This window comes from Strongylocentrotus purpuratus, unplaced genomic scaffold (assembly GCF_000002235.5).
Source record: "Strongylocentrotus purpuratus isolate Spur 01 unplaced genomic scaffold, Spur_5.0 spur5_scaffold_4, whole genome shotgun sequence".
Classification (NCBI taxonomy): domain Eukaryota; kingdom Metazoa; phylum Echinodermata; class Echinoidea; order Camarodonta; family Strongylocentrotidae; genus Strongylocentrotus; species Strongylocentrotus purpuratus.
The window spans coordinates 8,208,855-8,232,785 of NW_022145610.1; the positions used below are offsets into that span (position 1 = coordinate 8,208,855).

At 35.5% G+C, this 23,931-nt stretch overlaps 1 protein-coding gene across 2 annotated transcripts in view; it reads right to left on the reverse strand.

Moving 5' to 3' along the window:
* Positions 1-117: 117 nt before the first annotated feature.
* Positions 118-23,931, reverse strand: part of LOC100888673 — a 33,819-nt gene continuing 10,005 nt past the window's right edge. Inside the window, exons 7-14 of one of the 2 annotated variants that reach the window (XM_011663378.2) lie at positions 23,400-23,472; positions 19,593-19,865; positions 17,807-17,870; positions 17,036-17,228; positions 15,146-15,275; positions 13,816-13,960; positions 5,710-5,793; positions 118-5,247 (exon numbers count right to left, since the gene is read on the reverse strand). In XM_011663378.2, the coding sequence (XP_011661680.2) occupies positions 4,996-5,247; positions 5,710-5,793; positions 13,816-13,960; positions 15,146-15,275; positions 17,036-17,228; positions 17,807-17,870; positions 19,593-19,865; positions 23,400-23,472 (1,214 nt within the window). In that variant the 3' untranslated portion in view covers positions 118-4,995. The remainder of the gene's footprint in view (positions 5,248-5,709; positions 5,794-13,815; positions 13,961-15,145; positions 15,276-17,035; positions 17,229-17,806; positions 17,871-19,592; positions 19,866-23,399; positions 23,473-23,931) is intronic. The other variant, XM_003724005.3, reaches the window with a different exon arrangement.

The window sequence follows — 23,931 nt, forward strand, 5'->3', positions numbered from 1 at the left end:
GTCTTCTCGTAGCAGTCGATATCTCTATACTGTTTTTATTATAAAAGGTAACTCAGTTGTTGGATTTAAAAGTACCTCTAAACCATCCACAAATTAAGCTTGGTTACAAATAAAACGTTTTTAATCAAAATCTGGTGTACTTTTTATTTACTTACTACATGTCTGTCATAGGTTCACTCAACACTATTTTAAGATATATATAAAAGTATCGTGGTATAAATTTGGACTGCATTATTTCATATACTGAGTGTTGCACATATTCAATGCATCTGGCAATAAACTCGACTTTCAAAAAAAATAACGATAAATTCTCAAGTGAAATGGACATATAATAGTAGAATCGTATACACTCTGGGTAATTTCATAGTAACAGAATGACGCAAAACACTTATTTCCTCAACACCAAAATCTGTTTACCTGAAATAAAAGGTTACAAACAAAAAAATTATGATTACATAGCCATTATCTGACTAATCATTGAAAGATTCACCTTCACAGCTGACATATTTTTTTTAATTAATATGATAATTACTATTTGTGGTAATGGATTGACACGAAGATGTCTTTCTATACATACACATACTAATCATCTTAACAAATAAATTTCTCTTTATTGATATAATTTTCAATATTCAAATCGACATTTCATTTGAAGGAGTGTACGGCAACAATGTGCGGAGGACACAGCAGTCGAATATAGGCAATTCTAAATGTATATTCCTACTTTGAAAATATAGATTTACATTACATCTAATAACAAAGGTTGCCAAAGTATTTTTGGCATCATTGCAAAACGGGGTAAAAATATACAAACTCAATTTCTCATGCCATAAGAATAGTATCAAAGCATACTTTCACAAATGCAAGAACTAAATGATCGAATAAAAAACACTCGACTGAAAAGGGTTTTTTTTATAAATCAAAATAGGACAAATCACCTTGTGCCTCATCAATTAAAATGGATGAACATGTCGATGAGTTACTACACAATCCACACAAGATTTATTTAGGCATTACAATAGGGTATTGAAATCCCTCTAAATTAGATTTTGTAAGTGAATTCAATCAAAGCAAGACCTACCTGAAAACAGCACGAAAGAAAATTTGTTTCTGAAAACTGATCTATTTCTAAAGAATATGATTTGAAAGTATTCGAGTTTCCACATTATCTTCATTGATTGTACATTCAAATAATGTCAATTTTCCTATAAAATGTGAGATAACAAAAATATTGCACCAAAAATATGTACATGCTTTCTTTCACAGATATTTTGGCCTTTTCACTGAATGAAAAAAGCCAATTTGTCTACAAAAGTAGCTTTTGTACAACATTTATATGAAATTTCAGTTTGGAAATAGAATTCCACATATTCGCCTCACTCGCTAGATAATGTGTAATGTAATTTGAATGCAGCATGAGTTGGCTACCTGACATTGCGATTTAATTTGATTTAAATTCAATAGCATCAAGGGATTTGATAATATCACAAACCCTCAAAAATATGTTTCCACATTTAAAAAAGATGACAAGAGTAAGGTATTAAAAAAACAGACAAAAGACATGAAAGTGGAAATTGTGTACGTTCAAGTAATATTGTTATAAAAAGTCATCATTGTCATCATTAAAAGAGTGTCGTTGTTAATAAACACAATATCACAAGACACTCATTCCGATATAAGGAAGTGGTTTCTATAAATGTCAACCTAGAAATGGCTCAGAACAAAAGTAAAGACAGCAATGGTTTGTAGTATGTAGTTTTGGTTATTGAGATACATATAGGTCTACATTTCTTGAATATATTGTCTGAAGCCACAATGGCATTTAACCCTGTGTTAAATGATACATGTTAAGGCCCTCATGGGTTCAAACAGACTATAATATTATACATGCAAAAACTATTGGAAATCTGAACTGTGTCTTCATTACAACACTACAATGAAATTGGTGCACAATTTCTTATTTGCTTCTTTATTTCAAGAAGGATAGCACTCCTTCATTGTGCAGGAACATGAGGTTACAATGTACATATTTAATTGACCTTTGATGAGTGTGGTAATTATAAAAACAGAGGTCAGAGGTTATCTGAGGTCATACGTAATGGTAATTCTAGGCATCGTGATCGAATACTATCTAAGAGGTGCTACAAAGTTATCAGGTATATGTATATAGATCCAATGACATCATCAGTGCTTAAAAGGCATTACCGGGGTATATAACATTGTACAAAATGTAAACATATATATGTACATATACTTCACATAAATTGCATATTGATGTACAGTCGGTCAATCAAATACACATAATTATCGTTTAAGTATTTAATAGCACCACGTGGGGAATCGTATTTCCCCTACAATGGAAGAACCAAAGCAGTTGCCTTAATTTTATATCATACATAATTCCCCTCTGTTTGACCATCAAGAAAAATCACAATACAAGAAAAGTAGATTAGAAAGTAAACGTAGTAATCACACAATATCATTTAGATACATGTATGTGCATGTATGAATTTCCACGACAAATAGATTGCAATTCTTTCAAGAGAATAGTGATTTTCTAAATACTCCATGAAGAGTTTACATATTATCCCCATGTAATGTCTGTCCTCTTTAATACATGGGTTTTATTTTGTGTACATTGTCCCCACTGTACTATGAAAACCAATTTGAAGTGTTGGTAATTATCAATTGTATTTAAGAGGAATAATTTATAGGATATCGTAGTTCATATTTATGTAAACCTGATGGAAAAACGTATTCCTTGGGTATCAAAAATATGTTGTCATCATAATTTCAATATAAAAACTACAGATATGAATGAATCTATGTCTTTCTGTCTCACATATCAATTAAATTTAACAAAGCTCAAACTTGAACATGTGAACCTGTGAAGAGCAGTGATATTGCATCTTTCAAAGTATCAAAAAATGTGTTTCCACAAAAATTCTCTCATGCCTAAAGAAATACATCATTCTAAAATCCATGATTGAAATGCTAACAATGTTGCCATATTCTTTTTTTTAAGAGAATTTACTAAATGACGAATAATATCCTGATCTTCAAAGTGTGTATTTCAAATTTGCAACACAACAATAAGTTCTATAAAAGTTTGTTAACCACCGTAAAATAAGAACCAGTTAAAAATAATCACCGGCCAATATTTATGTAGGTATAGATGTTTCCCTTAGTGATGATATATTGCCACAAAGTCTAGTATGGATCCATAGTTTAGATGTGAAAGTTGGTCTGATGAGAGACAGAAGAGAGTTAACTATCTGGACAAGAATTTAGTTAATGCCCTCCTGGCTCTCGGCAGACGATAAGTTTTCTGTCTATAAGGGGGGGGCGGTATGATCATATACATCTTCAAAATACAAACAAAAGCATGCTATCACTTTCATGCGGTGTATTTCTTTTAAAACTATTTATGTACACGTATATCAGCTACTAGGTAATATTTCATTACAGACTGTACAACAAGACTACTTCTATCTACATGGAAAGTGCTATACAGAAATGGTATACTTGTTCTATAACGACAAAGGGGGAAGCATTCTACAACATCATTTGAACAACATTTCATGAATTGAATGACTTTGGTTTGGTTCCGGCTATAAATGGACACAATTAAAATAGGAAGTCCTTGAACTTTCATTGCTTTCAAACTATAAAAGGGAAAGCATAGGCAAAAAACACATAATACAAAATTTAAAAACACCTCCTACTCTTTGGTAGTGCAAATCATTTGCCAACAACGTACGTCATCACATTTACTCTTCTAAAAATAATTGCAAACACTGTTGACATCATACAAACAATAAACATAAACAAGATAAATAAGACTGCGCTCTAATATCCCTCCGCCTACATGTAAATTCATTGATCAATGATCCTGTGACCTTCAACATATCTGACCCCACAGACCCAAATGCTTGTCACTTAAATTCTTGAGTGGTTTTACATATATGAGCAAAGTTTGGCAACATTCGTTCAAATTTTGTTCAATTATCACAGTAATAAGATATTTTCTGGACTTTGTAACACTTTCATGACCTGCGACCTTTGACCTCTTAAACCCAATATTTAATCAGTTCATCCCTGCATGCTCATACATGTTTCATTTAAGTTTGGTTTGAATTGCTTCAATGCTTTTCCTACCATTGCGGTAACAAGATATTTCATTTTTTAGCACTTTTACAACCCTATGACCTTCGAACTTTGACCTCTTCCACAAAAAATCTAATCTCTTCATCCTTCGCTGCTCATACATCCTCCATCCAAGTTTGGTTAACAACCATTCAATAGTTCTCAAGTTATCACAGTAACCACAGTAATGAATAGCGGGACGGACAGACATACAGACAGACAGCCCGAAAACATAAAGCTTTCAGCTCTCGTGACAGAAGCATTCAAATTATAATGTACTTTGGTTCTCACATAAATTTCATTCACTACTATATCAATAATAATACAATGCTTTTATAGAGCATATCACTGCCACATTGTCCCTATGCTTTGATGAATGGACTATGGCAAGAATTTTAATCAGCAATGAGGGGTGTAATTCTGGTCTCTGCTCTTCGTTTGACTTCTAGGAAATCGCACCTAGATGAAATTTGCTTCTATCTCACCTATATACATTGTACAGAGACATTACTGCAAACTCTACTACCTGAATGTCTTGCTACATATCACTTTTGATTCCCTGGATTACCGTTATATTCATTACAAATTCCAGGTATATTTGAAAGAAAGGTAATTTAGGCATAGATTTCAAGTGTAGCATAGATTGCAGTGGTGTCATAGGTTCTTACAATGAATGTATTCTGATTGGAAGGGGTTATATCTCCTCATCAATTACCCCTGGTGATGTCCATCAAGTCCAAGACACAGCAGAAGCATTTAAGCCACATGTACATGTGCCCCTGGTTTCTGGGGAGGAGTGTGGCAAGTCTGAAAAGAGGAGAGCGTTTGCTCGATCGGCTCTTGTTTGTATCATAGTCCAAGACAGGAGGACATGGGCGACCTAGGATCCCCAGGGTTCTGGGGGGTTGCAGGGATGTGACACGCATGGTGAGAGGGAGACGGATTCTCCCTCATCACTTTCTCTTGGTCTCTTTTGATCCTTTCCACAAGTGCATGTGTCGCCTCCGTCACATCCTCAAATATCGGGACGCGCTCACGGCTGGCCACGTCAGCCAGGTACTGGCGCCCTCTGTTGTAGTCCTTGACAGCCCTAGGTGTAAGCTAACGGGAAGTCGAGAGGGGGGAGAAGAGGGGCAATTTTTAATTGGAAGTATTCATGATGGATATTGTGCTTTTAGTATTGATGGTATTATGACAGAGAGAAAGAGATTATCTCCTCCAAATCCTCATTTCTGTTTCTTTAACCACTTCTTTAACATTTATGCTTCCAATTGAACCTACTTTTAGAGAAAGTTTAATGAAAGTTCCATTGCCCTTTGACCCTACATGAGATGGCCGAATCCCCCCCTCCCCCTCCACCATTTCTGAAAATTACATAACTGGCACAAGCTATTCATGAATCTGTAATCATTGGAGTAATTAATCATTGGAGTAATGAATCATGTGATATCATAATAATGTAAGTAATTTTGTTAATGGTTAGAACCCAAGAGGTATACACTTATTCTTTACAATGAAATACCATGCATATAGACAGATGAGTATTAGAATTTCCATAATTACCTCCTCTCCGTCGACCACCACTCCATCTGTGAGATCCTGTATGCATAGGACTACATTGCGATCTTGACCGATGTAATGTGCAACCTAGAATGAACAAGGCATTGCAATGTCAGAATAAAGGCATGATAGAGTTTTGAAATATACCCTGACATGAGAGGCCCTACACAATTTGCTTGTACTTGTACAATGTACTTAATGTAACTTTAACCCTAATCCTAAACTTCACCTAAAGCCCAATTGCATCCCTAACCCTAACCCTAACCCTATTCTTTGAAAAAGTAAAGCCTGGAGCAAATGTTGGATAACCTACCCCCCTCAATAGTATATATTATATACCTCTCTTTAGCATTTTGAATAAATCATGTCATTGTATGCTCCATGAATATTTGTAAACCTAAGCCCATTAAGGTGAAGATTAGAACAAGGAAAATACAACAAATTAACATTGAGGCATTTCATCATTCTTTTGTCTGAACTAAACTCATTTTCTTCCAACAATGTTAAGAACAGGATGACCAGTTTGAGTATTCGCTTTTCTCTCTCCTTGACAAGCACGCCCCTGAAGTTACATGCATCATCACAAGTCGACCTGAATCTCCATGGTATTGTGATGATCTCCGTCAGCTCAAGCGGGAACTCCAAGCGCTAGAACGAAAAGCTTTTCCGAATGGATTGGAAATTGATCGTGAGAATTTCCAAAAAGCAGCCCATCAGCCCAGCAGACCAGCTGGGATCTGCAAGGAGTAAGCATCATCGTGATCAGCTTAGAGAATGTACCCCGCATGAACTTGAACAGTTGAGGCGGCCTACCACTTCTCTAACTATTCCAACCACTGATGGCGCTGGTGACTCATTAGCAGAACACTTTGTTATGTACTTCGTCGAGAAAGTAGAAAACATCACACATCAGCTACAGTCCTCCACCTCCAATGCTACTGAATTATGTTTTGTCGAAGAGCGATACAGGTCATCATCTTTTGGGCATTACAGAACAGTAACTGATGAAGAAGTACATAGTTGTATTATGAAATCTTCCTCAACGACATGCGATCTTGACCCCATTCCAACTCCTTTTCTTAAAAAATTCTTAGATGAATTGGTTCCAAACATGACAACTATTGTTAATGATTCGTTTGTAACTGGGTGCGTCCCCGATAAATTTAAGTGTGCCAATATCCTACCCAAATTAATTGAATACAGAAGATTTAAAGAACTATCGTCCAATCGCTAATCTAAGATTCTTCGCCAAGATCTTAGAAAAGCTTGCAGCTTCCCAGTTGCAAGCCTATCTTAAAGAAAATGATCTTTATGCCAAATTCCAATCAGGTTATCGTCAGTTTTATGGAGTCGAAACAGCTCTTCTTCGGGTCACAAATGATATACTGATGTCATTAGACAAGGGTGAAGAAGTAATTCTCATATTACTAGATTTTTCATCGGCTTTTGACACCATAGATCACGACAATCTCTTGAAGCGTTTGGAACACAAACTTGGAATTTGTGACCAGGCTCTGAAATGGTTCCAATCGTATCTGTTGGGCCGAAGCCATCGTGTTATTATTGGAAATGAACGATTATCCACCCACTCTTTAACTCAAGGTGTTCCGCAAGGATCTGTGTTAGGTCCTATTTTGTTTACGCTTTATATTTCTCCACTGGAGTCCATAATAGATAGGTATCATATACAAAAGATGTTCTATGCGGATGATACGCAACTGTATGTGTCCTTTAAAAAAATCGAATGATTTTGATCCAACTACTGAAATCTTAAACTGTATACACGCCATCAAGGAGTGGTCTCAGCTAAATAGCCTGAAGCTAAACACTAGTAAAACAGAGTTCCTCCACATTTTTTCACGTTTTCGAGAAACGCAATCTATTCAGTCTATAGATCTAGATGGGACATTGTTACATGCAAACAGATCTTGTAGAAGCTTAGGAGTGATTTTTGATTGTCGGTTGACATTTAAAAATTTTGTATCTCAAAAATGTTGCGCTGCTTCGTATGCTTTGTACAGGATTGAAAAAATACGTGCTTTTTTGGATAGGCCCACCACTGAAAAATTAATCCATGCATTTGCATACATGCCAACATTTGAAAATCAGAAATCTGTACAAATTATGCTATTTTCAAAAAAAGAGGAACAATCCTAACTCTCCTATTCAATACTACAGACAAATTTGTACAGGAAGAGGAACACCTGCATTAAAATGATAATTATCTTCTCCCAAAAAGAGGAATGTTCCTCTTTAATCTGAACAGTTGGCATGTATGCATTTGTTTTATGCCACATTGATTTTTGTAACAGTCTTCTTTTCGGTCTTCCTCAGCGACAAATCAAAAATTGCAAACTATTCAAAATTCAGCAGCAAGATTAGTGACCCAAACTCGGAAATACGAATCAATTACTCCTGTACCACGAAATCTACATTGGCTTCCTGTCCACTCCCGTATTTTGTTTAAACTATTAGTTTTTGCATACGAATGCTTTCATGACATTGCCACTTCTTATTTATGTGAACTTTTATCATTATATCGGCCTACTCGTACTTTAAGATCAAGCTCAAAATCATTATTCATTGTCCCTCCCACCTCAACAAAAACATACGGTGAACATTCTTTTACACACGCCTCCTCATTTTTATGGAATTCACTTCCAGATTTCATGAGAAATCACAATAATTTAAACAAGTTTAAGGTTTCTCTTAAAACATATTTATTCAAGGTTAAAAGTGTACACCCATGAACTCAGCGTCCAACACTACATGTACTTCTTTGCTTCTAAGTGGATTTTCTAATTTGTATGACTTTTTCTTGTAATTCTTTCCTTTCTATTTAAAGCGCATAGGGACATGCTATCCTGTAATGTGTTATGGGCTATAAAAGAACTGAGTATTATTATTATTATCTGATCGGTCGAAATTGGAATCGTGATTTTAGCTATTCCCGCAAAGAAATGAACAATGCCAGTTGCCCCGGGTAACGGTCAATAGTTCATGAGAAAGATGCCCATTGCCCCGGTTAACGGGACGAATAGTTAAGGGCAATCCAACCCCTCCAATAAGTTCATTTGAATGAAAACATAAAAATTAGAGAAACAGAATGGTGAAAGTTTGAAATAAATCAGACCAATATTAAGAAAGTTATGAGTGTTTGAAATATGAGATCATTACGGCTGTTCGAATCTCAAATCGGCAATTTCGTTAGTTGATTGTGACGTACACTGTAGTGCAGGATTGGCTCTCCCGTTTGTCGCCAACAAAAATCTTACTTATTTCTGTTTTTCTCATAAGTGCCTTCACCCTCGGGGCACTACTCAATATATATCATGGAGAGTACAGGTCCTCTAAAAAGAACAGACCATCCTGAGTCATTCATTTATGAAAAGTTCAAATTTTAGTCCTTTTGTGTATTGGAGCAAATGGAAAAGCTGTACATGTACGTCACTACATCACATAGACATCGTCAATTCAGCCAATTTGAAGAGCCCATACCTATAGTAATTGCAACTTTCCAAAAATCGTAACTTTCTAATTTTTTGTTCGATTTCATTCAAACTTTCGTCAGTATGCTTCTCTGATTTTTCTGCTTTATTCTAGATAAGTTTGCTATCAAGGTTGGATTTCCCTTTAAAATGTGCTGAGATCCCGATGGGTTCACGTATAAACAGTTTCTTTGCGCGAGCGCAGATACCATACAGTGTGTGTGTGATTTGGTTGCTTAGTGTGTGCGATTCCTGAATGATCATAACATTCAGGCAACTTTCCAGCGGAGATTAACAGACAGTGTCTCAGATTTTCTGTGATGTTTTAACCAATCTTTATTCTTCTGATTAATGACTTTGATAGTATGTGAGAGATACATATCCCTTCACTGCTTATAATTGCACATTATCCTGCATATGAACTGCTTCTTGTATTGTGTCTCATATATGTTGACATATTCGTGAACATATCTGATTGTGAAATATAGACATATATGATACACATTTATTTATTTATACACCAACTTTAAACTCATAGTTGATAATTTGATTCTGATTTCAACATGGCCGCGTGTGAGCCGGAGCCTGGGATAGATGACGCCACACACAAGCTCATGAATGACATGTTTTCGGGCTTCCAAGACGAAAACAAAAAGCTGTTTAAGTTGATTCACATTACTATTCATGAGGCTGTGCAAAAGGAGTTCGCCAGATTATACGACTGCTTGGATGAGCAGGAGAGTAGCTTGATGGACGTTGAGGTGGAAAATAGATCCCAAGCCAAAGATGATCGCTCGCCTCTCGTCCATTGACGACAGTCAACGCAGAATGATGGATAATCTGCCGACCTAGAGCAATACTCCCGAAGAAATTATCTGCAATTCTTCGGGGTCCGAGAGGAGAAGAATGAATCCACAGATGACCTGATTGGGCTGATTGGGCCAACTTGGGCTGAGCATCACTGAAGATGATATAGATCGCTCGCATCGCATGGGCAACCTGAACAAGGGGCCAATCGCGTAAGATGGAAGACCTCCACCGCAGCAACCACCCCCCATTGACGTGAAATTCGTCTCGTACCGAACTCGTCACTCGGTAATTTCCCGTCGGCGGGTTCTCAAAGGATCTTCGATTGTGATACAGGAACAACTGACAAAGGCCAATCTGTGTCTCCTCAACATTGCCAAGAAGAAGAAGAATGTGGAGACAGCATGGTCAAGTGATGGGAGAGTAATCGCCAAAGTGGCTGCTACTAATGGACAAACCATTTTCAAAGTTATTCGAAGTGAGAATGATGTAAATGCATTATGAAATGCTGACAATAACCGAAAGTGACTGAAGCTGAACAATGAGCTGTTTTGTTTGCCACGTTCCCTTTCCCTGGAAAAGTTTTGAAAGCCCTATTTATTAGTGCATTTTCGTAACATGTGATTTTCATCTTTGTAGTTGTTTGTTGTTTTTAACTTATGTTTTGTACTTTTCATTTCTATGCCGGTCAGAAATAATCAAATGCTTAACTTTATGGATGGGGACGATGATTCAGTTTATAGAAGTCACTGAAGGGACTTAAAATAGCTCATTTAAATTGTTTATCGATAATCAAACATACTGACGAAATAAGGTGTATGGTTATTATGCTAAGATATAATGACTCTCAGTGAAACTCATTTATGTGAAAAGATTGATGAAGGTGAAATTTGTATTCCTGGATATACAATCATACGACGCGATAGGAATAGATTCGGAGGTGGAGTTGCGATGTACATTAAAGATGAACTGTTTAAAGATACATGTAATAATTTGGAACTAATTGTCACTGAAATTGAATTTGGAAACAAAAAACCATTTGTTGGTATAGAACTCCAAATTCGAATCTTGAAGTGTTTAACGTGTTTGAGAGAGTAATTCAAACAGTTGATGATATGAGGGTTCCATATCTTGTTCTTGGGGACATGAATTCACTATGAACATGACAGACAATGAAAGCGGACAAAATATACAGTTCCTCAGGAAAACAAAGGAACATCCCTTCACTGCTATTATGTAAAAATGTGTAGAACAGGTGAATATGCATGTGACACCTGTTCTACACATTTTTACATAATAGCAGTGAAGGGCTGTCCCTTTGTCTACCTGAGGAACTGTATATTTTGTCCGCTTTCATTGTCTGTCATGTTCATAGTGATTGTGATGTGACAAATAACATTGTATCATGAAATACTAGAAAGCTTCTAGATATCATGGAATCTTACAATTGTGCACAATTTATTGATAAACATACACGAGTAACTGCAGCATCCTCTACTACAATCGATCTTATATTTTGTAACAATGAACAAAAAATAAGTGAGAGTGGTGTTATTGAAGTATCTGTAAGTGATCGTTTTATGATATATTGTGTTATTGGAAAACCCTGGTGCTTTAATAGTAATACTCATAAGTATATAACAGGGGGAAATTTGAAGATATTTGATAACGGAGCATTTAGAAGAGATATAAATAATATTGACTTTGATCCCATGTACGAAATGCATAATCCAGAAGTAGCTTGCTCAGTTTTCCTCTCATTAATAATGAAGGTGGTTGATAAACATGCACCACTCAGAAAAACTAGAAATAAACAAAAAGAATCCCCTTGGATGACACCCAATATCTTACAATTAATTTGTTGCAGAGAACGCTCGAAAAGAAAGGCCAAAAGATCGAAAGAAACGGATGATTGGAATAATTATAAACAAGCTCGCAATAGTGTTACAGCTGATATTTGTAGAGCGAAGCGTAATTTATTTCAACAAAATTGAATCGGCTGTACGAGATGTGAAAATGATTTGGAAAACATTGCGATATTTAATACCCGAAAAGAAACTGAATCCTGAGTTTCTTCCATAAAAGTAAATGATCGCTTTATTTGTGGACAAGAATTATCTAACTCTTTTAATGATTATTTTCAACAATTGGTATAAGTATCTTTACATGATACTTTTGTAAATAATGGGAATAATGCAAATCCAATGACTGCCACTCCTAATGTAACTTCATTTGTATTTAATGATGTATCGACCATTGAAATTGAAATTACATGCGGGGTACCTCAAGGCTCGTTGTTGGGCCCTCTATTATTCTTAATATTTGTTAATGATATGCCCCATAATGTGCACTTATGTGATATAGCATTATATGCCAACGACACATGTATTTTTACGTCATCAAAAAACCCAGTCAAAGTTTGTAACAAACTAAATGAAGATCTTTCAAGTTTATCATGCTGATTAAAAGATAATAAATTAATGGTTAACCCAAACAAATGTGAAGTAATGTTTATAGGCACTCAGCAGCATTTGAAAAGATTACACGATATTATTGATGATTGTTATATGTATATAGATAATAAGGAAATTAAAAGGGTCCAATCATGTAAATATCTAGGTGTTGTCATTGATCAAAATATGTTATGGAAAAATTAAGTTGATCATGTACAGAAACAAGTAATTAAATGTATATGTCTCTTGAAAAGATTGCGTCCATACATTAATCAGATCACTGCTTTGACTTTTTATGAATCAATTATTCAATGCCATTTTTATTATTGTAGCGCAGTCTGGGCAAATGCTTTAAAGACTCACCTAAGTCAATTGCAAGTATTACAAAATAGACCACTTTGTATCGTTATGAATGTTGATTATATGTATCCTTCAAATAATTTATATGATACCTTGAAATTAAATCGCTTATATATACAATGGTCCAAACTATTAGCATGTATTGCTCTGTTCATAACATTTGTGCACCTTATCTTAGCAGTATCTTTGTATTCATGAATCAGTATATTGTACAAGGTCCGGTCCGCATAAATTAAGACTCACTCAACCGAAGACCAATTACGGGAAAAGATCACTCTCTTATCGGGGGCCAAGATTTGGAATGAGCTGAATTACCCTAATTCCACCACTGTATCAATTGAAGCCTGTAAGCGTCACATAAATAGTAACCCCATCATCCTGACCATTCTTAGCAGACAGACTTAACACCCTATATTTAACATATTAAGCTAAAAATACAAGAACCCTTGTTTTCTTTCTTTTCTTCTTATTCATAATTTTTTTTCGTTATTCCCTTATCCGTTTTTACCATGAACAGACACATTCCTCGTTTTGTAGATGCTTTCCCCCATAGTGATGTTATTGTTGTTGTTGTAGATAGTATACTTTTAGTATATTTTAGTTTTATATTATGTAAATACTTATATACATGTATTGATTATTCTGATTTTATGTTTTTATCTTGGCTTGGACCCCTTTGAAAAACAGCTAATAGCTGACAAGGGCATTCCATCCCATGAGTGGAGAATAAATGAATAAAATTTTAAAAAATAAAAGAAAAAGGTAAGAATTCTTTTTAGATTTGTTTGTGAATTCGGTATACAAAAGATATATCGACTGCTTTAATATTCGAGGCATAGCTGTTTCTATACTGGCTCTAGGGGACGTTACATCCTGCCGTGACCCCTCAGCCCACCACCTGCCGCAGCAGGCCTTTGGGTCATGGCAGGATGTAACGTCCCTGTGAGCCTATAGAAACAGCTATGCCTATCATAGCAGTCATTATATCTATACTATCTTACCTCCACCATGGAAGCAGCTGACCTGGATAGATTGTTGATGACGTATAAGAGGTAGTTACAGTTATCCTTGGCTTGGGCCTCTAGAGGGAGGTATCTAAGATTCCAGTTGGGCACCACGGGGTCAAAGTAGGTCAAGCCATTCTTCCTGGAAGATGGAAAGAACAAAATAAACTAGAATTTGCATAAACTCAAACATCATTCAAAAGGCAAAGTCTGCTCCAATTCTTAGTGTGCCTTTTTGTGTGTGTAATCTATTTCAGAGCCTTTCTAACTATTCAAAGCATGATACAGTGTATTAAACCGGTCACCTGGATGACACTTACAATTCTAAATTTAAACTACATACTCTCCACTTTATTGGGAGAATTTTACATTTTTTAGAATTGATATAATTTCAGAGCCTTTTAAGTTAAAGTAACGATTCAAAGAATGATACATATTGCACTTTTCACTGTATGAAACTTACAATTTTAAATCTAAAATACACATTCTCCGCTTCACAGGGAGCATTCCAGCCATTTTCATCCAAACCACAATGATGTTTGCATCGTATCAGGTACCCAATTGTAACTTCCATAAGGTGCTTTGCCTTGGCTAAAATCACTCCAATCAAATATCTCTGATCTTTTATCAACATATTTACCCTGGTAGCCAATAGAGCATGAATTCTTATTTAAACATTCATGTGCTAAAAAATCAAATTTTGATATTTCATGAGAGTCATGGAGAAAGCGCCATGGCTTGCAAAATTGTACAAAAACTTGCGATGTGATACATTATCACAAAAATGTATATACAAACCTATTAACTGGGACCTGCATAATACAGGTTTTGCTTTTCAGTAGATCCCCCACTTTATTTAGTTTTTTATGCAATAATATCATACTTATAATTGTATCTTTTGTTATAACTATTGTTTCTATATTGTATGTTTAGCTATAATTATTACCATGTTCATTATGTTCAATAATGTTATCTTTGATAAAGTGGAAATAAATATACTTGAAACTTGAAACCACAAAAAGGTGTTAACTTCAAGTGCCTGTATTTTCTACTATTTACTTGATTTGAATCTTAACCAAATTTGCTATTTTATTTTAATTACATCTACCGGTATAAGGATTGATGAATAATGAGCTCAATTTAGTTCCTTGCTCTAGTCTACTGTTCAGTACAAATGAGCACTTAAGCCCCCAAATTGTCCATGTCAATCTCTTGACGCAAAGAGACAACATTTGATAAAAGGTCACCACTTACATTGTAGTAATGAATAAATTGTAAGGAGAATTACAATGAAACTAAAAACTAAATAAATGGTATTCAAACAAACCTGAGGATTGGGATGACAATCTCTTCTCTCCAATGACTATCCCTGCATGATCCCCCAAGGAAGACATCTCGTTGGATCTCCACCTCCTCCTCATCGTCGAGATCGCTCCGCCCAAACTGACGGAAGAACCCTACAGGTTGATGAAGGGATTAAAGTGAAAAGGCAATCAAACTATTGAAAAAAGGAGCAAAATACGAGAAGCAGCATGGCGAAAACGTTAAATAAAATGGCCCAAGAGTTACAAATGATCAAAATATGAGATCACTTAATCTTTGTGTATCTCAAATTGGCAATTTGATCAGCGGATTTAAGGTAGTCATGGACAATTCTATCATATAATTGTTGTGTACAAAAAAATATAATCTAATTATTTGCAGTTATTGGTCTTGACGGTTTCTTCTTCTCTCGATATCTAATAAATAAGCCATTTCAAAAAATAATTAGACCCAACTTAAACTAGGTGTACCCCTGGTCTAAATATCTGTACAATTTCTACAAAGTTAGACCAGACTTAAACCTAGGTTTAAGTTAAACCTCACTTCAGAAACGTAATGTTAAACCTAGGTTTAAATCTGAGAGTTAGGCGAGACTTAGACTAGACTTAAACCCGACTTCATAATACGGGCCACAGAATTTGTGTACATTGGAAGAACTTTAAAAGGCTACTGTGTGCAGGTTGGATTAATATATACTCCAACACAAGAAAGCAGAACTAAATGCAGTCAATGTTGTTTCAGATTGAAATTTAACTCATTGAGTTAAATTTCAATCTGAACCCATTACACTATAGCTCTAACCATAATCTTAACGCTATACCATTATTCCAGACATACATGTAAGCCTAAAACCCCACCATATTCCAAGCTGTTATCCTATACGATCCGCAACAAAAAACCATTGAGTTGATGGTGGGTTGTTTTAACCTACTGCTATGAAAGCATGTGTATGCCTGTTAGTAAGCAACCAGGGGACCAACGGCTTTAAGTCCTCTCCAAGGGACTTGGTAATGAGGATTTAATGCCTTACCAAAGGGCACTAGCACATCGACTTGGTTTCGAACCCGGGAAATCCTGATTACATGACCACTGCTCTACAACTGAGGCATCACGTCTCCTTAACTCTTATCGTGCCATAATAAATACAGCCCAGAGCCACAGGGCTAATCCCCATTGTGCCAAGCAACAAATCCCCCCTTGCCAAGTTTATTTTGAGATAATCTGATAATCTGATGATACGATCTATAGCGCGTGGGAAGCACTCAGCACAGTACAATGGGCATGAACAATAACTGCTATTGCGAATGCGAGCAAACATGCATGAAACAGCGAAGCGGTAGCTGGCTCGCGTGAATAAAGCACTTTATACAACACCTACGTGGATCCTTGTCATTTGATTGGAGGATTGTTGGTCACATGATATTCAATAGATGTTATATTGTATGGGCGTGCATTTTTGGTTAAATGCGCCGTGAATTTTTGGTTATATGCGTACCTCTCTGCCGTGCGCGATCCCTGCGTGTATCTGACGCGAAGGCAATCTGAATGTAATCGAGAAGGCTTGACTCTAACTTTAATTTATCTTTAATATAAGGAGTAAAGCATAATTTGTTGATTAACGTTCTATTAGATCTTCTTCGATTTTGTATAAAACAAATTATGAATGTTTTTCATTCGTTCAATAGTGCGAATATTTTCATTCGTTGAACGATTAACGTTAATTCTATTCAACTCGGCTGATGCCTCGTTGAGTTAAATGTTAATCTTTCAACTCATGAAAATATTCGCACTATTGAACTCATAACCATTCATTATTTGTATAATAACGGTAGCGTGCATGCAGCCTTATATGGCAGGATATGAGTTAATAGCTGTAACCTATTCAAAAACTCACTGTATGTAGATTGGAAGATCTTTGAAAGGCCAGTACGGGCAGGTTGGTAGAAAAGATACTCCGTCACAAGGCAACAGAACTCGTTGTAGTCAAACTCGGGCTTGTCCCCTGATTTGCTGCAACTCCTCATGATCTGATCGTAAGCTGGGAAAGACAGGTCTCTCTGGGTCAACGACCTCATAGCTAGCAGCGCCTGCAAAACAGAAATTTAGAGAAGTTTTTTTCTTCAAAAACTGCAAGATGTATAAGTAAGATTATATTAATTAATAAATAAATGCTTTGAAAAGTAAAATCTGGGTCAATGACGTCATAGCTAGCACTGCCTGGAAAACAGAAATTGAGAAATATATGAATGAGAGATGATATCAATGCTTTGAATACCGAAGTTGAATTAAATTTCACTCTATTTTTACTACACAGAGATTAAAAGCAATTTGTTTCCTGAATATCTCCAGGTTACTAATAGTGGAGTCTTGTATAGCGCTCATGTCTGACACATTAGGGGCTTTTCTTGGTAAAGTAACAAGCACTGTACACGGAAAGATGTATATGGGACAACACACGTGGTGTCGGGGCTGGTACTACCCTGATTTCCTTATCTTTCTATGCTAATTACTCAGCCAGTATACATTTTCTACCAAAATTATTTGGCAAATGACATTTATTTGTAATCTTGAACATTCAGTGTAAATTTTGTTTGATTCTGTAAGAATTCATTGTCTTTTTTTTACCAGAACTGCAGTTTATCTTTAAGTTGACATTCCTACTTACGTCTGTTAATGCTATGAAGCCAGTCTTTTGGGGATCGTATGTCCTGAAAGTTTCCTTCAGGTTTCTGAAAACAAAAACAAAATCCACACATTTAAAAAAAAAGCATGGATGACACAGGTAATTAACATGTTGGTCGGTAATTCAGCTTTGAAATAATACTTACATGGACATTGGGAAATTATATGCATAACAATTAGCAAAGAAGTACAGAAGTATTAACCTATGGCACTGGAAAAAGTTCTGAAATGTATCCATGATAATGCACTTTAATCCTCGTTATATATACTCCCCCCCCCCCCCCCCCCCAATAAATAATTCATATTGTGCTTGAATTAGATTTGATGTATGTTTTTTTACACTGAAAGAAAAAAAACTGATTAAACATTGCTTCTCTCCCTTTATGCCTTTTTTTAATGGAAATGGGGATGGACACTATATTAAAGGCCACTCCAAAAATAACTTACTTTCAATAGAAGCAGACAAATCAGACAAACCAATCAAAAAAACGTTTGAGCAAAATCGAATATCTAATAAGAAAGTTATGAATTTTTGTTCAAGTCTGTAAAACTATGGAACAATAAAATTCACAAGACAAATTGGAAATTTACTCACGAGTCTGTGACGTCATGTCCTCACTATCCACTAATTGTTTTCTTTATATTGATAATATAAATTTCCTATTTTCCCCCTAAGCATCTTATTTTTCCACACCAGCATCCAAGTTAGATTGATAGAAATATGTTTTTGTATGGATGCACTAATACAGAGTAATTTTTTATAAGTTAAATCATGAAAAATGTGACTTTTGATAAACTAAGCAATTGATAAATAGTGAGGACATGATGTCACAAACTGATAATTAAATTGGCAATTTGTGAAGTGATTTCCATTGTTCTTTAATCTTTAGTTTTACATACTTTTTCAAAAATTCATAACTTTTTTATTAGTTATCCAATTTCGCTCAAACTTATTATGATTAGTTTGTCTGATTTTTCTGCTTCTATTAAAATTGAGTTATATTTGGAGTGGACTTGTACTTTAAGGATAAAAAGCGAATGCTGGAAAGCAATGATATTAACTTGCTAAAGAATTTTATTTACTTGGACTGAGACAAAGTATTTTTTTGACAGGTGCACATTGTTGACTACATATCTAATAACAACAGGTGCAACATATTTCTCTTGTTGGTTTCAGGGTGTAATTGACTCATTAGGAATGCATTCTACAAGACTACAAGAATGTAATCAACACTTGAAAGTTGATTTCACTGAGCTGTTTCCTGTCAACAAGTAATTGACACATGTAAATATCTTTGAGATTTTTAAAGGGCACTCCAGTAGTAAGTGTGGAACTGGAAAAATCCAGAGTTCAAACATAGGTCAGGGCACCATTGCAAGGCATGAATCATACATTACTCATAGGAGTCCCTGCTCGCCTACAGGTACTAACAAAAACAAAATGCTCTTCTCAGCACAAAAGAAAAGGAAATCCATCAGTAGTAAAGGAAACCCAAAAAGATCAATTTTGACTTTTGTTTCCCCCCCCCCCCTCAAACCCCATTTTTTTTTCTCCATTTCTTCAGTCACATATCATGAGTCACTGACATTAGTCTCAGTCCGATCGTGACGTCTGGATACTTCACAGGTTGAGCTCCATTGCTCATCCCAACTCTAAGATGGGAACCCCTTGGTTTAGTTATAAACTTTTGGTTCCTCCCCCTCCCCCTCCCCCTTCCAGGTCCGCCACATTCTTCCCCCTTTTCAGCCACTTATCATGAGGCACTTACATTAGTCTCAGTCCAATCCTGACGTCTGGATACTTCACAGGTTGAGCTCCATCGCTCAGCCCCAGGTCCGATATCGGCACTCCCTGATTCAGCACCTTGGCTGTGCAATGGAGTGCGGCATCCAGATCGTCAAAGATTGGTAGGCACTGTCTCTCCACTAGGTCGCAGAGGAAGGCATGGGCCGTCCCCATGTCGGCTAGTTCCCTGTCGGGGTCATAGGGGTCATCGTCATTATGTGGGTCAAAGGTTAAGGCAGCAGAGGAGGAAGTAGTGCTGTGGTGAAGGCATGAAAGTTAGTTTGGGTGCTGTGTTTCTACTCTAGTAACCATGGCGACGGATAAAAAGCAAAGCAAATAATACTCAGTTACCATGCACCGTGACAAAGAACGTAAGAAACAGATATATTGAAAGAAATTAGATCAAAGTATGGAAATGGGAAAGGAAAACATGTTAGCAAAAAACATCGATCAAAACTAATGAAATGTAGAGACATAATGACAGCTAAGCTAATGCTAAGAATTTGCATGGTTTAAAAAGAAGACCATTTGCTGCTATTTTCCAGATGGAGAGCGTAAAAGGGCTACAATGGTCCAAACCACCTCAAATTTGGTACAACGTTTTCAACCTAAAGGAAGCATCCTATAATAAGAATGATTTTGTGGACATTTTGTACTGGGTGCAGCACATACAAACAAATTATACATGTACAAAAGGAAATTCAACTGCTTGTGCATAACCTGCCACGCAGGGAAAATTAATAGTAACAATCTCTTCTTTTTTTTCTAGAAACTCAACTCTATTTTAAAGACAATTTTTGTTTAGATGCTGCCTGGGAGCACCAGGAGGGTCAAATCTGACTGACATGAGCGCTATACAAGAACCCACTATTATTATTATTATTATTATAAGTATCGGCTTGCATGGTGATGTAGATATACAATAGGTTTGCGGTTGCACCATGTGAGAGAGGGGGAGGATTGGAGCCACTTCTACCACCCATCCTCTCCAACCGGCGCTATAGTTCTCCTTAGAACTATAAGCTAAGAAAGATTGATTTATAACCAAGTGTTTTTGAAAGATTTCACTATGAAATTGCTGTTTAAACTTTTCTTAAAATCTTATATCCTTAGTCCAACAAAATATGAACATCTCAATTGTGTGAAAACCCGGTTAGGACATTTATAGGTAAAGGTTAACTTTATTTAACGTGTTAATTGAGGTTGTGTAGAAGAATGGAAAATTAGTTTGGATAAGAAAATTTGTTAGGAGGTCAATGTTGTTCACAGATTAAGTTATTAATACAAACAAAAAATATGAGGATCTAAAAAAAATGGTCCAAAATAAAGTTTTGGAAATTTATAGAAAAGGTTGTTTTTAATCTTGTTAGAAAAAAGGGTTAATTAGTTCAGAATATAAAATTGGTTAGGATTTAAGTAGTGTTTAGTGATAAAAGGTTCAAGTGAACTGGGTGTGTACAAAAATATTTCACAAAGGAAAGATCTTTTAAAGAATAGTAAGAGAGCAATTGTTTAAATGTACATGGATTAAGTCAGGAAGGTGGTATTTTCTTCACTAGCAGGAATGGTTTTCACTGTTTACATAATATTCAATTGATATTAAGGGGAAGTCCACCCTAATACTTACTTGGTTTTAATAGAAGCAGAAAAATGAGAGAAAAAAAAAGATTAAAAATAAGAAAGTTATGAGTTTGTTTAGGTGCAATCAATCAAACACAAATTGGCAACTCTGTGACGTATCTTGCAAGGTCCCTTTCCATTTCCACTGTACTAAACAACTTCAAAAAATTATATTTTCCCTTTAGAAAATGTCCTAAATCTATTTCGTCACCAATAATTAAGAATATGAAAATGAATGAAATGTTGTGTACCAGATACGTCACAGTGTTACCAATTTGTGTTTCACGGATGACAACTTAAAAAATTCACAACTTTCCCATTTTTAATCGGATATTGTTAAAACTTTCACTAATTTGTAATCTCTCATTATTCTGCTTTTATTAAAACCAATTTAATATCAGGCTGGAATTCCCCTTTCAGGCAGACAGATTCATATTCCAATGCTTAAATAGATTACAAACTCACAAAAAGTATCATATTTTTGTGGAATTTGCCTTGTGTTATATAAGTTGCAGGTTCCTCTTTTAAAGGTATGACAATTTTGCAAAAGATTTCTTTCTTTGTTACAAAAAACCTTTCTGTTACAATTTGGGGGCATCCCTGAAAATGGCCCCTTTATTTCACAAAATTTCTCTTATGCGTACACCCTATATATATATATATTTATATTTTCCTACACAACCTATTCGCATGACAAAATGATTTATAAATTGCCATTTTCTTTAATTTTTTTTTAATCCAGACTCCCAGCTTCTGTATTCTATATATGATTTAATCTCTACATGTACATGTATATACAGGTGGTGCGGTCCGGTGCAATTATCTCGCTGATAACACTGATGATAACACCGATTATTCCACTCTTCAAAAATGTAAAGATCATTAAGATTCATTGTCATATGCCAAAGTTATGGAAGGTTTGCTGCGACACGTAAACAACGCGTTTATTCAACATAAAAGCAAGGTCAATTAAAAACAAAATCATGAGTTTATTGCACTGCTCTCCACTGCCTGTATTATGCCTCAGTCACACTTTTGCGTATTTGGCTTGCGTATTGCTGCGTATTAATGTCAAGCTGTTTTAACATTTATTCCTATTTCTTGATATCAAGAATTGACTTCTTGATATCAAGAAATTGAATTCTTTAAATCAAGCATTCAATTCTTGATATCAAGAATTACCAGTGCTTTACAACAGCAAAACATTTCTTGATATCAAGATATAGAAATAAATGTTAGAACGGCTTGCCATAAATACGCAGCGATACGCAAGCCAAATACGCAAAGGTGTGACTGAGGCATAAGGGTCAGACATTTCAACGGTTCTAACAAATCTAAACTTATAGCCCCTTCCCCCAATATTTAGTAACTGCAAAGAGGCGATGGAATACCCAAAACACGTCTGCAAAAACACTAATGAAAAGAATTTAAGCTCTGTTAAAAAATAATTTCAATAAAAATGAAAATAAAATGATTTTCAGAATACCATGCCCAATTACCTTTTATAGCCCACAGAATTTACCAATGATCACAAATTCACAATTATGATAAGACTAAAGAAATGAGGACTTAGCAAGGTGACATACATGTAGCATTGGTTTACAATAACACTAACCGCATGTGAATAATTGTGTATAAGAACATCTACAAGTCATACAGTTAAGCACCAGAAGGAGTTAACTCCGTACTAAAGTATAGATGTAACACCCTTCTGACTCTCCATACATGATGTATGCATGGAGGATAAATTTTGAAGGACTATTGAAAGAATATTTGGAAAAACATCAAATCTTAGCTTTTTCCACGATGAATGCGATTAATGCATGTAAAGGTACATTCGCACATTTTCAATTTGAGCTCCCCTAGCTGAATTGTGCATTTACGATCTCTCTTGAATTAAAAAATATTTCCTAGAAAGTTTCAAGCAATACAATACTATTTCTTGATATGATCTATTTCAAATACTGTAAAGCTAGGGTAATAAATTTCAAAGCTCTTTGGAAGCGCATAGAGATGTTATTTCATAACGTATTATGCGCTATACAAAATTGAACAATTATTATTATTATTACTACTTGCCTTTTACAACCACATTTTTTTTATATAAATTTAGTGCCATATGGACAGGTGTAAATAGTAAAACAGTAACAAATCAATTTCACAAGCTTACTTTTTCGATATGTTCTCATTCTCAACAACTGAAGGCAATCCTCTTAGCACCAAAATGAGAGGCCTCTGAGCACCTAAACAAAAAGTACAAAGAAAAAGTTTATTTGAATTACATTTTAGCTTTAAAGACAGATGTCATGGCGACAAATGGCATCTCTTCCTTGATGGAAAGCGCGTGTCTGACCGTCAGCTCTGTGAAGGAGCCATTGTTTTATAAAAATCAGAGATATTGATTAAGAGATTAGGTTTGAGTTGGGCAAAATGTGGCAAAACTAAATGCTTCTACCAGAGTTTCCAATAACAAACAGGAGTAGATCCGCAAGCCTCTTTGCTTGATCATCTGCTTTGATCATTATTATCATTCTTTACGGAGCATTTTAATCAAAAAGTATGAGTATACATTGCTTCTTTGCAATGGAAATATACACTGACTTGGGAGAATTGGCTTAATGACAGTTTTCTGCATATCTTATATAAATTTCCTATTGTTTTAAAGGGCTCACTATTCAAAAATATAAATGCAAGAAACCATG